Genomic DNA, 16,343 nt, shown 5'->3' on the forward strand with positions numbered 1-16,343 from the left:
TAAAAAAAATAAGAAATTTACAAGAAAATTCAAAGACTCCAAGATGGATAAAGGAGAGTCAAGAAGAAGAGAGTCTAAAGTAGAACCACCTACTTGCTACAACTGCAAGGAGGTTGGACATTATAAACCAGAGTGTCCATTACTCAAAAGGGACTCTAAGAAGAAAAAGGCAATGAAGGCTCAAGTTCCAGTAGTTTAGGAAGTGAATCAAGCGACCAGAAGGTTGTGAACTTCTGCCTTATGGCATCAAACAACTATGAGGAACAAAGTTCTTCTTTGAACTCATTTAACGATTCATATAGTGAATATTGTGATGAATCATATGATGAATCGAATGATGAAAGTATGCCATCTTATGAACAACTACAAAGAGAATTATTTAAGGTTCATAAGATTCTAGTTCAGATGACTAAACGATACACTTCATTGGAGAATGAGAATGAAGCTTTAATGAAAGAATTAGAAGCTCATACTATTGTTGAAAAGGAAAAGGACTTAAAAATTAATAGATTGGAGAATAAGATTGAAAAAGTGACAAAAGAGCTAGAAGACCTAAAATCTCAAGCTACTGTTGAAAATGAGAAGGATCAGAAAGGCTTATGACTATGCTAAGATAATCTATAAATTTACAAGTGGTAAAGATAACTTTGATAAGCTAGTAGGTTCACAAAAGATGACCTTAGACAAAGAAGGCATTGGCTTTAATGGAAAAGAAAATAAGAAAAAGAAGAAGCTCTATATGGGATATTTTGTACGAGAATCTAAACATTATGTCAACACTTCTTCAAACAATGCTTACACACACACCACGTGCTTCTTATGCAAAAAGAAGGGTCATATCAAATTTAATAGCCCATTTAAAAGAAAAGGTGTGAAAACAAAACAAGTTTGGAGAGTCAAGAAAACATCTAATACTAAAACCTTGAAACCCAAGGAAGATGGGCTCCAAGAAGAATGACCTAATTTTTAAAATAATTCTTCCTTAGAACTTAGGATTAGTAATCTATTAAGGATTCAAGTCTATTCAACCATGTCTAAATGAAAAGGTTTAGTAATGACAATAATAATGCTCTGATAGTGGATAACGCTTAAAATGTCAAATCCCAATAGATGTGTCTACTATACTAAGGACCTAAGAGAAATAAGCCAAAATAAGAAATCCAGTACATCCTCTAAACTATATATCGTTGCTGATTGATTAATGCATGAAAGTATTGGCTATAGCTCAAGGGATGAGATAGCATGCTAGCTTAGGACTGCAACGGAATTTGTCTCCACATAAATCCAAAAGATATCATCACTCCTAAATACATATTGCCTAAATGATTAGAATTTTCTTATCATGCTTAATCCACAAGCATGAAAATAGGCTTATCTTTGATAAAATTCCATACTCTCTATTCAGCTATCAACTTTTTATCAAACACTTGGTGAATTTCTACATAGGTCAACTACCAGCTCTTCATTTTAAATCATAGATAATTATTTTGCATCTTAGAACCCAGAAATTTGTTGTGCAAATCAAAGATAAAATGAGTTTAGACAATCTTGAATGTTAGTTCTTAGGCCTATTGATCATATAAGTATTGGAACTAAATGAATATGAAAATGGCATGGTTGGCCTCAACAAATCCACATTGGTTGCACAAGGAGTCGATTAAGCTAGATTGGAAAACCATTCAGACCTTAGCCAATCATAATATTGTTCTTGTTTGGTAAAATGGAGATCTTATATGGAAGTTTGCAAAATGAATGATCTTGGTCAAAAAGGAGAAAATTTGAAGCAAATCAAGATTATTATATGTTAGGAAAGGTGTTAGAGGAGAATTAGATCATTACCCTAAGTATTTCAAGCTAAATCTAAGAAATTGGAAAATCTCAGGACATTCGGACGACCGAAGGAAGAGGGTAGGTCGACCGAACCCATATTAACCTGGTCATTGAGAGTATTAAGTGCTTCAGGTGATTGAACGACACATCCAATCGACCAAACCTATTACTGCCTCTAATATTTTGGTGCGTCAGGTGATTCAGGTGACCGAACCCCACTTTCGGTCGACTGAACCGCGAGCATTTAAAATCTTAAACTCTCGCAAAAACCCTAACTTTAGCCTCTTCAATTCCTTGAACGCCATTCCTCTCTCACCCAACGTGCGTCTCTCTCTATTCGAACTTTCTACACTTCGATTTCTCTTCCTAAACTCATATCTAAGCTCAAATTTCTCTTCCTAATCACAGCTTTCTTTGCATTCAACCTCGAAAATCATGCCCAGAGCCAAGAGCATTGCACGGAAAACTCCCACCTCATGTAAAGCTGACATTGAGTTCATTCATCATTGGCTCTTGACTCCAGGAGCTAAGAAAATATACAATGAGCATCTTTGATCTTTGGAACCTATTCTAGGGAAGATTATTGACATTCCATTTATGCAAGAACATTTTCCAAATATTTTTCGGAGGTTTTCTGACTTAGGTTGGGATAGGTTTGTATCTTATCAACCCCAAGGGGTATATCGAAATCTAGTACGTCTCTTCTATGCTAATTTAGGAGGGGAGGGTAACCAACATACTATACAAATCATGTCCAAAACCTTTACGCTCAATGCCAGCAACATTGCTGCAAACAAGGTCTTAAATTTCAATTTTGACTCAAATTTCGAAGCTCCAAAAGTACGGAAATTTCGATTTCGATTTGAAAAAATAACGCAAATTAGTAGTAAAGCATGGAATACTTTGTGAAATTTTAGAAATGGTTAATAGACATAATAATGTAAGCTTTAGGACTAATATATTGCAAGTTAGATACATCTATGTTGTGTATGAGATGGAAATGTTGTAATATAGTATGTGTTACAAACATATTTGTAAAATAATGTACATTAAACATATTCAATTGAAACAAATGCAATTCATAAATCATTTAAATATTATTTATTATACAAATAATGATAATTTAGACATGAATGGTTAAATAAAATGTTACTATAAGTTTATTTTTTCATATAATTTCAAAAGCACTTGTAATAATCTTTCGTTTCAATAAAAATAAATAAAATAAATAAAGAGAGAAATTTTACTCACTCCTAAATCTCTCATTTGAATTTTGAGCAAATTTCAGTGTATAGTTAAATTTTCGACAAGTTTCACTAAAATATCAAAATTTCGATAAATTTTGGATGATTCGTTGAGATTTAGACGAATATTATCCAAGACGGAAATCGATTGCCATTTCAATTTTGAGGGTGATGGAAACCGGAAATTTCGACGGAAATTTCAACAATTTCGTGGAAATTTAAGACCATGGCTGCAAGGTTCAGCCTTCACTTACCCCCCAAGCTTTTTTGCCTCTTGTTTTAACTGAACCAAGCAATGATTTTGGGCATTCTCCTTCGCACAAAAATCTGACTCTTGAAGCCAAAATAATCCACCTACTCATCACATAAAAAATCCTCCCTAGAACTGGATCTAGGAATCACGTGTCTTACGTAGACTGTTTTGTGATATGGTGTATATATACCGGAAGGCGTCTGTATCTTCCCTCTCTCATCATAAGGTGGATGATCGTCAAAGAGGAAACCCATAGAGTCATTCTTCCTTACAAAGGGGCGCTCTAAACCTCATTTTTTAACATCTTGGCGTTGCCCATCCTTCCACCTTATTTGTTAGACAAAAAAGATCTGATAAGTTCTCATCTACCACTGTTTAAAAAAATGGCTATGAGCTGGCTGGTGTACTTGGTTGGATCCCTAAAAACCGTCAACCTCCGCGAGATGATGTGAATGTACGCATGGAGGAGGAACGTGAACATGCACATAGAGATGATCCACACCATGAGGAGCAATTTGCCCCTGCTGTTCTAGCTACTGCTCCTTCTGATTATGCCTCTATCCTAGGAACTCTCCATGATCTTCGTCAGCATATAGACTTCAGATTTGACACTATGCAGCGAGATATTCACTCTAACTTCAGTTCTTTCAATCAACGCCTCGCAAGGATTGAAAGTAACATGGGTGGTGCTTCCTCATCTAAAGGGAAAGCACCCATGGAAGTAAGCTTGAGTGAAGAGGATGAAGATGCTGATGAGGAGGAGGATGAGAACTCATCCAATGGAGATCCTATCGATGAGGACTAGATGAGAGTTTTGCTAGTTATTAAAGTGAGTGATCTTTGAAACTTTTTGTAACTGATTGTACTTTGATTGTACTTCTTTTGGTTCTTGTTCGGTTGAAAACAGCTTCGTTATGTATGATTACTGATATTAATATATACATGACTGGTTAGCAACCATTATGAGTTCTATGTTGAAATGCTAATTGTGTATGCATGCTGACTGCTGAATGTTGGTTGTGATGTAATGTTGAATATTGGCAGACTTTGGCTGATTAATGTATGCTTATCACATATTGCTGGTGGTCATATCTTTGTGACCTGCATGCTGGTTGTTGGCAAACATATGTTTGCTCTAACTGTCCATTTGCATGGTTGTACTATAATGCTGAATTTTTGTTGGGATTTTTTTGCTGATATCCAAAGGGGGCGAATAATAAGCAAAATGAAATTTCTAAGTGGTAAAATAATACTTTTGATTTCTATGTCAAAAGGGGGAGAAATTTTTAAGCAAAATGCATAAATTATTATAAAATACCTTTTTGAATTCTAAGTAAAAATTGGGAGATTTTTTAGAAAATGGAAGAATTTAATCACAATTGAGCCTAAACAAATATTTTTATATTGCTTACTCTTTTGATTATGATTATGCTTATTGTGAGGAGGAGCCTTATCAAGGCTACCTCATTTTTCTCCTTGTTTTCCATCATCAAAAAGGGGGAGATTATTGGCCTAACAAGACTAGATCTCATTTTGATAATGACAAACCAAGGGATCTAATTGTGCTATCAAGTGTATTTACAGGTATTACTATATAAAAGCACAATAAAAATGCATAATGGAAAGCCATGAAGAACACAAGTAAATGAAAGACAGCTGTTGAAGGAAAGCTTGGACGAAGACCAAGCCTTAAGGAAAACCTAAATAGCGTATCATGTGTATTGTAAAATAGGGTTTATGTAAGTACATCTTAGTTGGTTTTTTTTATTAAGCTCTTAGGTTATATATTTGGACCCTAGATACCTTTTAAAGACTTGAAAAATATTTTTACAAAGTCTAAATGTTATTTCAAAAGGTTAAAAATCATTTTTAAAATCAAAATTTTAAAGGAATATTGAATTTTAGGATGTTCGGGCGCATGAGGCTAATGCTCAGTCGACCGAATGCAAGAGTCTGAACAAACTAGTCTGCTATCAGAGAGTTTAGGCGACCGAATTATAGGTTCAGTCGACCGAATGGTTACTGCCAAGCTCCAGACACAGTTGAGTTCAAGCGACCGAACTTAGAGTTCAGTCAACCAAATGGCTATGTTTTGAAATTCAGATTTAAATTGGCTAGGGCGATCGAACTGTCTATTCAATCGACCAAAGCGCTGTGATAACTTTTGCAAACGGTCGAAAATCCTTTCGATTCTCAAATATAAAGTTACCAAAACATGCACAACAGCTATAATTCAAAAGATGATATAAATAGTTAACCCTAAACATGTTTTGGACAAGAGATTACACCTATTATTGAATATCAAAGGTGATTTGCGCTGTGCTTGCTGAAACTCATTTTCTGAGTTGTTCTTTCAAGTTCAAAGCTTTCAAAACCCAGAAAACCTAGCCTTTACTCTTCGAGCTTCATAGCAATATCATTTTGAGAGTGCATTAGCTTATTGTGTACAATCTACTCTATTCAGAGAGCTTCTTTTTGCACAACTCTAGTATTATTGTTTCTTTGTATTCTGACGGTTCTGGTTGTGAATCATTGAACAAGTGAAAGGATTTTTCTCTTGAGAGGTAACACCACCTAAGTAAAGGAGAGAGGTGACTCTACCTAGTGAAGGAGTGGGGTACTCCAACCAAGCAAAGGAGAGAGGTAACTCCACCTACATAAAGGAGAGAGGCGACTCCGCCTATTGAAGGAGGTTTGTAAAAGGCATCTCCGCCTACTAAAAGAAAGAGGCTTCTCCGCCTATTGAAGGAGGGACAGTAAAATCCTCATAGCGGGTTGCTTGAGGCAGGAACATAGGCACGGTTTCCGAACCTTGAAAAAAAATCTGGTTTCACTCTTTTCCCTTATCTCTTTATATTTCTAAGCATATTTATCTTGAAATATATCTGTTGTGAATGCTATTTTACTTTGATTTTTGAATGCTGTGAATGATTTGAATATTCTTATTAACATCTGCAGTAGTTACTAAGATTATATTGATTTAATCTGCTGGGAATGTTATTGTGATTGGTATATATCTGCAGGGAATGATATTGTGATTGGTATATCACTTATTCAAGTTATAATATACACTATCTAATGGATTGAGCATATTTTGAGTGATATCGATTTGTTGTAAGAAGTGTTAATATTGTGTAGTTTGGTTTAATATTTAAATCATAGCATAAACCTGTTTATATTCAAAGCATATTTTGATATACTTATTTGTTGAAGAACATTGCTGTTAAGAAGTTAGATTGTGTGTGAAATAATAATTTAAAAATTGATTAAAGCTTCCACGCATAAAATTTTAAATACCCAATTCACCCCCCCCCCCCCCTCTCTTGGGATCACACCTCAACTTTCAAGAAGATAAACTATAGCAGATATGCTTTCACCAAGTCTCTAGGGGGGTGGTCAAGGGGTTAATTACATTCATAGTATGATATCCATGCTCTGGCTTGAAGAGGAGTGCTGCAGTTATTATTTATTATGTTATTAGTATAGAGCCTTTGTACTTATTCTTGTACACTTGTCTCCCTATGTTTTAATTATAAACAAAGTGGTTCAGCCCCAAGCCCCCTCCCTCCTTCCCTACTCTTCATTCTACCCATAACTCCCCTATCATCTCACTAAAAACAGTAAACTTAGGGATGTGGAACACACATGTAGCGTGTGACACCCCAGACTTTATATAGATAAAATACGTAATTAAATACTCTCATGATCTTTCACCGTAAGTGAAAACATAGGGTAGAACAAAGTACAATCATATGCTCATTTTATGACTTCAAATGCTATGGTATGTGCATACATTTTAAAAGTAAAAAACATGTTCTGAGCTTCATACTCCAAGTGAGGCTCTCAAATATTTCCAAACCACTTGGCCTCTTTTTGGTGTAAACAATAACATTTTTTTTTATCACCAAAGAAATTTATTAGATAAAAGCTGGGAATCAAGAAGATGCTAGTCAAGCACAGTGAAAGCGAACAAAAACAAACCCAGCCGCTGAATCCAGGAAATCAAGAATAACAAAGAAGTCCCTCTCAGGCGTCCCACTATGCCAACTAAAGTTCATAGAAATCTAGTTATCCATGACAGCCTACAAAGAAGAGGCCATCCCATTAAAAGCCCTTCTGTTTTTTTCTTTCCAAATTGCCCAAAAAATAGCAAGGGGAACAAGGGAAAGAGCTCTCCTTTTGAACTTGTTGGAGAAAATTCCTTTCCAAGCCCAAATCTCACCCTTAACTGATATGCTAGTGATCCATTTCTAATTGACGATGGGAACGGTGAAGCCCCAAAGATTCTTGGCCCAGGGGCAATGAAGGAGGATTCAATCCATAGATTCCACTTCCTCAAGGCACAAGAAACACCTATTCACAATACAGAAGCCCTTTCTTTGAAGTTTGGCAAGGGTGAGGATCTTCCCCAGAGCAAGCTCCCATGTAAGAAAAGCAACCTTGGAAGGGGCTGCTGCTTCCCAAATGGGCTTCCAAAAACATAGATGATGCACTCCACCGAACAGCTAAGGTGATTATAGTAAAACTTGAATGAAAAAGTTCCTTTCTTGCTCGGGCACCACATCGCTTATTCAAGGAGGCCTAACTCAAAACATTGTAAAGGCTTTTGTAAAAATTAATAATAAGAGTATCAATTTCCCAATCAAAATACATTTTTGATTAGGGGAAACTTCCAAATGATCCCATGGATTGAGTGTTCCAAGTGTTGGCAAATGAGGGCAATTTTATCATAGGCAAATCTATAAATAGAAGGAAATGAGGCACTAAGTTGGGAGCCACCACACCAGATGCCATACCAAAAACAAAAACAAAAACACATCCGCCCCATTTCCCACATTGAAATGAATATGGGGAAAGAAGTTCTCCCACCCTCTTCTGATAAATTTCTAGACACATCTACTATAGCCAATTGTCTCCTTGGGGGACCAACCATTATGGTGAAAGCCATACTTAGTAGCAATAACCTCCCGCCAAAAATAATTTTTCTCAAACATGAATCTCTAGAGCTATTTCCCCTAAAGTGCCTTGGTAAAAGTAAGAAGGGATCCAAGGCCAAGTCCTCCCTTTTGCATGGACTATTTGACAACCCCCCACCTCACAAGATATTTGAATTCCTCTCCTGTGTTCCCAAAAAGGGATTTTCTTTGAATGCCCTCCAATGATTGGCCACTGCCCTGTGAATGGGAAACAGGCACATAAAATAGACTAGGAGATTGGCTAAGGTGCTTTCAATAAGAGTGAGCCAGGCAGCCTTGGAAAGATAATTCCTTTTCCAACCAGCCAATTTCCTTTCAAATCTGTCAATCCTAAACATCCTTGCCCTTGAACTTGGCTCCCAAAGTGAGTTCAAGGTAGGAAATAAGAAAGATTCCGAGATAGCATCCTAGAATGCCTGCAAGGAGGGGACCACAATCACAAGGCTCCATAGGTATGATAACACTCTTTCCCAAATACACCTTCAGACTCAAGATTGCTTCAAACCCAAAGACGATGCATCAAAGGTTAAGAATTTGCTCAAGATAGTCCTCACAAAAAATCTATTAGTAACCTACAAAAAAGAGATGGGAGACTACAAAATTATCACTACTCCTTCCGATGTTAAGCCCCTTAAATAGGCCATCCTCATTTGCTTTGGTTCTCATATGGCTCAAAACCTCCATAACCAAGATAAATAAGATAATAAGAGGGGAAAAAGGGGATCACCTTGTCTCAAACCACGCAAAGAATAGCCACTAATCAGCATAAAGAATGATGGGGTAGAAACACGATTCCGGTTCACATGGTCTATAGCCTTTTCCATATCCAATTTACAAGTCGTTCCTCTTTTTCTTCCCATTAAATAGGTAACTACAATCTCATTCACAGTAAGGACAGCATCCATGATTTGTCTGCCTGCCACAAAGGCATGTTGGTGCTTCCCAACCACTTCTGACATCGCCAATTTAAGCCTGCCTATAGAAATTTGGAGAGGAGTTTATTCAGGCTACCAACCAGGCTGATGGGACGAAAGTCTTTGATGCTTAAAGCCCCTGTTCTTTTAGGTACTAAAGATACAAAGGTTGAATTGATGCTAGCCACAAATTTGCCTGAGCTGAGGAAACCTTTAAAGACTCCAATAATGTCTTGCTTGAGGAGACTCAATTCCTTTGAAAGAATGTTATATTACAACTGTGAGGTCATGAGGCCTTGTCTCCATTGCAGCTCTTGAGAGCTGAAACAATTTCCTCTTCCTCAAAAGGTCTCTCAAGCCACCAAGCCATTAAGAAAATCAGTTTTTTGAAAGATATACCATTAACAATTGGTCTCCAAGATTCCTTTTCGGTATATATATTTATGTAGTAATTGCAAATTCTCATTTTAATATCTCCCTCCTCCTGAAGGAGCCTACCTTCCACTTCAACTTTTGTTAGCAAATTGTACCTTTGATGCACATTAACCACGTGATAAAACAAATTGGAAAAACCTATCTCATGCCTTCAACTAAAGGGCCCTAGATTTTCGTCTCCAACTTATCTCCTTCGAGTTAACAATCTCAAGAAGGGCTTTTTTGAGAGCAAATTTATTGGTTATATCTTCAGCATTTAAGCTCCTCTAAGCTCATAGTCGTCAAGCTCTATCATGTCATTAGTGATCTCATTTTTCCTTAGAGTGATATTGTCAAAGATATTTTTATTCCACCACTTTACCTTTTCTTTTAGCATGTTTTAATTTCATGGCAGCCACATAGCTACCCTTCCCTTCAATATGTATGTTAAGCCACCAATTATTAACCAAGTTGCCAATACCTTCATGTTTAAGCAACATGTTTCTCAGAACAAAAGGGGGTTGGCACCAACTTGATTCCTCCTCTGTCAAGTAAGATGGGAAGTGATCCGAAACAAGCTAAGGGAGAAAGGGTTGTCACTCTTGGAAAGTGTTCCTCCCAGTTAGAGGAGATAAGGAATTTGTTGATCCTTGAGTGAGAGGGGGTCAAAGAGGCCACAATTGCTCACCAAGTCATGAAACTCCTACATATTGGATGAGTCCAAATATCTCCCACTCCTTTCATAAGGATACAAAAACAAGTTAAAACCCAACCCAGAAAAAAAAACACACTAGGGGGCTTCCCATTTACTTCTACTATCCAAAGCTGCTCAAGAGCAACTCGGGAGCTTAGCTCAGTAAAGGCTCGTTCAGACTCATTTAATATCTAAATGAACGAGTCCCAAGCCTAACTTTTAGGCTCGATTTGTAAATGAGCCAAGCGTGAGCATAGCTGAGCTCGGCTCATTTCAGCTTGTGAGTAGCTCAATAATTGGCTCGTTAAGGACCTCAACAATAAGCACGTTAATATGCTCATTAAGTTGGCCCAATCCCAAGAGTCCAATAGCCTAATCACCCAAGAAGAAAGGGACAAATTTTGATCCAAACAAAATAGGTGGATTAAACCATCATTATTAAGTCATTTATAAAATTTTAGCCCGAGACCAAGCCCAAGCCCAAACCGAGCCTGCAAATAAGCCAAGCCCAAGCTCAAGTTTGAGCCAATATTTTTAATCTCGAGCCCAACTTTCTGAGCTCGAACCAAGTCAAGCCCAAGCGGAGCCTGAGCATGCTGAAGCTCGGCTCGGCTCGGCTTGGCTCATTTGCAGCCTTACCTAAAACAACCTTTGCCAAGACCATTGATCCCAATGAAAATGCATAAGTTGTCATCCAAGTTCTTGAATAGGCAAGACAACAAGAAGGAATTAACAAAATGATCTAATAATTCTATAACCAAATTGTTTGACATGGTAAGAATCCCTCCTGTGCCTGTGGCTTTAAACTCAAACAATTGACAATTTCTTCACCCCATAAGCTATTTATCAACCAATAGTTTATAGATTCAACCTGAGTTTCTTGAAAGCAGAAGACATCCCCTCTCCAATCATTGAGAAATGATCTAAACTGCTCTTTTGGCCTTGTCATTTAGCCCCCTCACATACCAAGAGATTATTTTCCTCAACGTAAGTTCACCCCGCTGCAACTAGAAACTCCCATGTCTGAAACTCTATCTGATTTATCGTAGTAAATAGAAAACTCCAATCTTTTCAGCTCCCTTTTCATGCCTTTCTTATTTGTTTTTTCTCACAAACCAAACCTTCATCTCTTCTCTTTTTTTACAATTTCCTCAAGAGACAGAAAGTTCTTTCCTCAAAACATTTAAAGGAAACACCAATCTGCTTGCTCACTAAATTCATTTTTCTGAGAACCCAGTTCAAAACCTTAAACTTGAAGGGGGGCTCCAAAATCCAGCTTATTTAATCAAACAAGGGAAATGAAAGGCAGGATCCTGCAGCATTTGAAGGATTAGGCTCCTCAATAGGGGTGATTGCTAGCTTGTCCACTTGACTCCCAGGCACCGAAGACTCATCCCTTTGTTGATCTTCACCCAAGACAATAGTTCTAGGCGGAGGATGAACATGAACAGGGATAGGGGCTCCAAAAGGAGGCTTGGGGGCCTTGCCTCTGGTTGTGCCAGCAAAAGAGGGGAAAAGGAGAGAAGGCATTGGGCTTGGAAGGAGGTTGTGAGGAGGAGGTCCAGCTGGGAGGTAGCCCAAAATTGAAAAAACGAGGACTGGGTGCAAATGGGCCTACTGAAAGATAAGTTCCAACTTCTCTTAAACAAGTAAATAGTTTGGGCCGAGGGGGACATGGCCCAGGAAATTCAAAATCTGTTGACTGCATGTCGACTAGAGACTAACCACGAACAACACTTGCAAAGGAGCGCATGCCTCCACTTGTCATCTCCAACACCTGCAACTTCGAGACAGAAAGAATCAAGCAGCCACTGCAATGAGGGCAGGTGGGGGAGACTGTCAGTGAAGGAGCAAGAGAGGAGACCAATGATTCCAACTAGGAAGCAAGCTAGATCAAAGCCTTCAACTACTCCAAACTAGACCTGAAGCAAGCAGGGAGGCAGGGGAAATTCTTCTGTTTAGTTCCACCGTGGTGATGAAGAGTTTGAGCCACTCCTTCGAGAAAAAGCCCTCAAGGAAGGCAACAGCCCTCCAACCACCTTCATTTGACTCTGTTTAGGGCAAGAAGATCTGCCAGATCTATTTTCATAAAGGTCAAGCTGAAGGATCTTCTCCTTTGTTCTGGTACGTGTCCTCTAAGAAGAAGGATATATCACTCCTTGAAGCAATTCCAAAACTCCTGGAGCACATAGAAGAGCCATTCAACTTCCCTTTTCTCCAAAAAGATCAACATTCTTCCACCTTTTTGATTCTCAGTAATCCGGAGGAGATCGACTCTATCCCTTTCGATCACAAGGTTAAATGACTTTCTCTTAATGAAGATAGTGGTTCTCCGTCTCTTCCAATGGCAGTGTCACCAGGAACAATAATGATGGCTGCCCTCCAGCAACGGAGGCACAATGAAAGTGAGAGTGCTCAGGAGAGAAAGTGAAGATGGAGCAAAAAATTTTTATCTGCATCTTTTTCTTTGAGCTAAACAATAACAGAGAGCATCTAGATCCAAGAACCAATAAAATGGATGTGACGTAAAATTTACAGGTGCCGAGTTAAAAGTAAAAAATTAATACAGCCTCAAACATTTATTAGTGTAATTTATTTTACAAGCCCACACAGATGAAATCAAATGACCTATAGTCGTGGGTGATCTATATGAAGTTATCCAATATTAAATCCCATAAACCAGAGAAAGTAGACATGTTATTTTACCATCCAGTTTTGATTTCTCTATAACCCTTGCTTGAAATGAAGGAATATAAGTATATAACATACATGGTTGATTTTTGAAATATCCACAATTAAAAGCAAATCAATTGAGTGACCTAGGGACATAAGTGAACTAGGAATATGAGTTCAAACAAATCTATGCTGCGTGAGAATGAACATGGCTATGCTGTTATTATGTCCCTAGGAACATGAGTTACAAACAAATCTAAAACTGCGTGAGAATGAGCATGGCTATGGTGTTTTTCATGCTACCTAAATCTTGAGTGAGAAGGGTGCATGAGTTCAAAGTAAGCTATGCTGTATGAGAATGAACATGGCTATGGGTTTGTCCAAGTATAAAGAATAAGCTTGTGACAAAATAATCTCACACAATGTTGTTTGAAGAATCAGTAGAGTTTAGTACCCACTCAACTTCACTCTCCTTTGCATAATCTCAAAAGCCCCAATCTTATGTAATTGAACTTTTCAATAATAATTATACACAAATTATCCTTACAACATCATATATTCAAATGACATAGGTGGTATGTTCTCATAATGGATTAAATGGAGATGTTCATTTTTTATGCTTCATAAAAAATGACTTTTCTGAAAAAACAAACAAACACACCTTAAATTTAGACGGTGAGAAAACAAGCAATTGGGAATAACTGAACTTTAATACAGAGATCCAAATAATAAGCAGAATTGAAGCTAGCAAAGATATGGACACCTTTCTCAGCGAGTCTGTAACATCAATTTTAGCCTTCTTTTCATATCCTGGAGGTGGAAATGGGAAGCAGCGAGACATTGCACAGAGTCCTTGAAATGGCAATGCAGGATCCTTCCACCAGCAGAAAGGTCTCACCTAGTTTCTGGCATTGTTGTTCCAGGACAGGAACAGACCAGAAACTGTGCACCTGTTCATGCACCATGTCCTTGAAGTCATTTGCAGCTCAATTGTCCTTCCATGACCTTCTCAGATCACTTGCAAACAAAAGATTCTGAAACCCAATAACCAAAATCTCTCTTATCACGATTTACATGCCTGAAATGACCCATCTTAAACTCGGCATAAAACTAAATATACAAACTATGTTCATGCCTGAAATGATCAAGTTTACAGTAGAACAAGACTGAACAACCACAACTGTACCAAGATAAACGAAATTTCAACCAAGCTATATCACCCGTACTCTTTTTCTTGCCTACTAAGCCAATAAAAAACCATCACCTGCTCATTAGCAAAAACATTATCAGACGCATTCTTGACCAAGAATATCAATAACTTGACAAAGGCAGCAATCACCATAACCTTGAAATGAAGATATTCTCAATTTGTCATCTCCAGCTACTACATTCTAATGCTTCTTTACAAACAAAATTCCACACATCAATGTTCGCAAATGCTTGCCCCGTGAGTTGAAACCGAACCTAGTGAACCCACAATCTCCACTTGACAGAAAAAACAAAAAAAAAAAAATTGGAAAGCTAGCTAAATAAAAATTCGACTGAAGATTTGCTACGCTAACAAAAAAACACGGCCGAACAATCCAACAATGCTTAGTTTCTATCTACAATCTGCACCCTCCTGACCAGAACCCTAATAGTACAAAAACCACAATTAGGGTTGATACCAGTGGCGATCGATCAGACCTTAGAAGACGAACCAACCACAAGACACAATAATAAAAAAATAAAACCCTGATTCAAATTGTTGAAACCCAGAATTTATGGGAGAGAAATAAAGAAATATCAAGGTAGGGAAAAATTTGCAAAGCAGAATTCTGTTCAAACAAAACCCAGAAAAAAAAACCGCTGCGCAATTAAAATTAAAGAGCTTTAATGATAGAAAATAATATATTAGAAGAAGGGAAGTTTGTAAAGAAAAAAAAAAGGTTCATCAAATTTTACAGCTTCGTTGGGCACAAAAGAGTCATCGTTGAGGAGGAGGAAGAGGCAGAGAAAGAATTTAAGGAAAACAGATTAATCGAAGTGCCTCTCTTTCTCTAGGTGTATATCTCTCCCTCTACGTATAACTGTGTGGATATGTTTTGAATTTTATGTGGGCGTTTTTCAGATCTTCCTTCAATTTCAATCCTTAGCATGTGGGTTTTGTCGAGAGAGGGCCTCTCTCTCTCTCCACTCACACCAAAACAGACCGGAAAGAGGAGAAAAATGGAGAGGAGCAAAGGCCTATTTATAAAGGGAAGAGGGGAGAGAGAAAAAAAAGATGGAATTTACACCTCATACCCATTGACAAACAGTGACCCAGTGAGAGAGAGAAACGTTTGCACCGAGAGGAACAGAACAGAACTGCACTTGCACTTCTGGGGTAGAACTTGAATTGACGTCGTTTAGCTGCTGGAGCGTATGGGTATTTTACATCAACTTGGATGAGGCTTGAGGCAGCTTAGAAATGATTTTAGCAAAGTAGGATAGAAATGAGTGACGTACGGCTGGGGCTTCTTCAGTAGGAAACTCATAATACTTAGATCAATGAACATTTTTAAGATAAAAGAAAAACCAAGTTAGTGTTGATGTAACTTATTTCTATCAAAGCTTCAAAATATATTTTGAACTGGGATATAAGATATTTCTTTTCCCAACATCCTTTTATCCGGGGTAGATTGGACAACATCTTTGTGATTTAGTACGTATGCTTTTAAATTTGAGTGATTGGAATGATGACATAGCATGCTAAAACTTTATTCCTAAAATTTCACACATGCCAATGACAAGCCTTTTATATTTCTTCATGAGTGTCACACTACCCCTATGCATGATAGGACAAGCAAAAGGACACTTGGACATATGGCACTATAAGTAGGGTAACACTAAATGTTCACCTTTTGGATACCCATTTTGGTCCCACCTTCATGTTAAGTGTATTTTGTAGAAGGCCGCAGAATTGAAAAAATTGCATTTAATTGCATGAATTTAAACTCCGCAAAATATGAAATCCTTTGTTAAATATTTCATTATCTTCTCGAAGATGCGTTAAAGATAAAAAGGGCAAAATCCGTTATCGTATTAATTCTCTCTTAGGTAGTGTTTTGTTATAACTAGAATCAAATTTGGAATCAAAATCAAAATGCACTTGAATAATTGGAAATGACAAGTTCCAATTTTGCATTTGGTTTGATATAGAATCAAAATTGGAATTAAATTGTTGTTGTTTGAAATACCTAGTCATAGGAATTGGAATCAGCCTATTTTTCTATATGGAATATTAACTAGTGGTACCAATAAGTCAAACCTACTGGCAAGCTATGTAAACTCAATTAAACTCAAATTGATTCTACTCGCGTTTGA

General features: G+C 37.5%; 1 protein-coding gene across 9 annotated transcripts in view; it reads right to left on the reverse strand.

The window, feature by feature from the left end:
- Positions 1–15,339, reverse strand: part of LOC131155811 (uncharacterized) — a 33,616-nt gene extending 18,277 nt beyond the window's left edge. For 2 of the 9 annotated variants that reach the window (XR_009136909.1, XR_009136904.1), the window contains exons 1-3: positions 14,344–15,202; positions 14,185–14,262; positions 13,762–14,032 (exon numbers count right to left, since the gene is read on the reverse strand). Coding sequence is in view for 2 of the 9 variants with exons in the window: in XM_058109241.1 (XP_057965224.1) it covers positions 13,762–13,839 (78 nt within the window). In the remaining 7 variants the exon portion in view is untranslated. Of the gene's footprint in view, positions 1–13,761; positions 14,263–14,343 lie in introns of all 9 variants that reach the window. The other 7 variants (XR_009136907.1, XM_058109241.1, XR_009136906.1 and 4 more) reach the window with 5 other exon arrangements.
- Between the last annotated feature and the right edge of the window lie 1,004 nt (positions 15,340–16,343).

This window comes from Malania oleifera, chromosome 5 (genome assembly GCF_029873635.1).
Source record: "Malania oleifera isolate guangnan ecotype guangnan chromosome 5, ASM2987363v1, whole genome shotgun sequence".
Lineage (NCBI taxonomy): Eukaryota > Viridiplantae > Streptophyta > Magnoliopsida > Santalales > Ximeniaceae > Malania > Malania oleifera.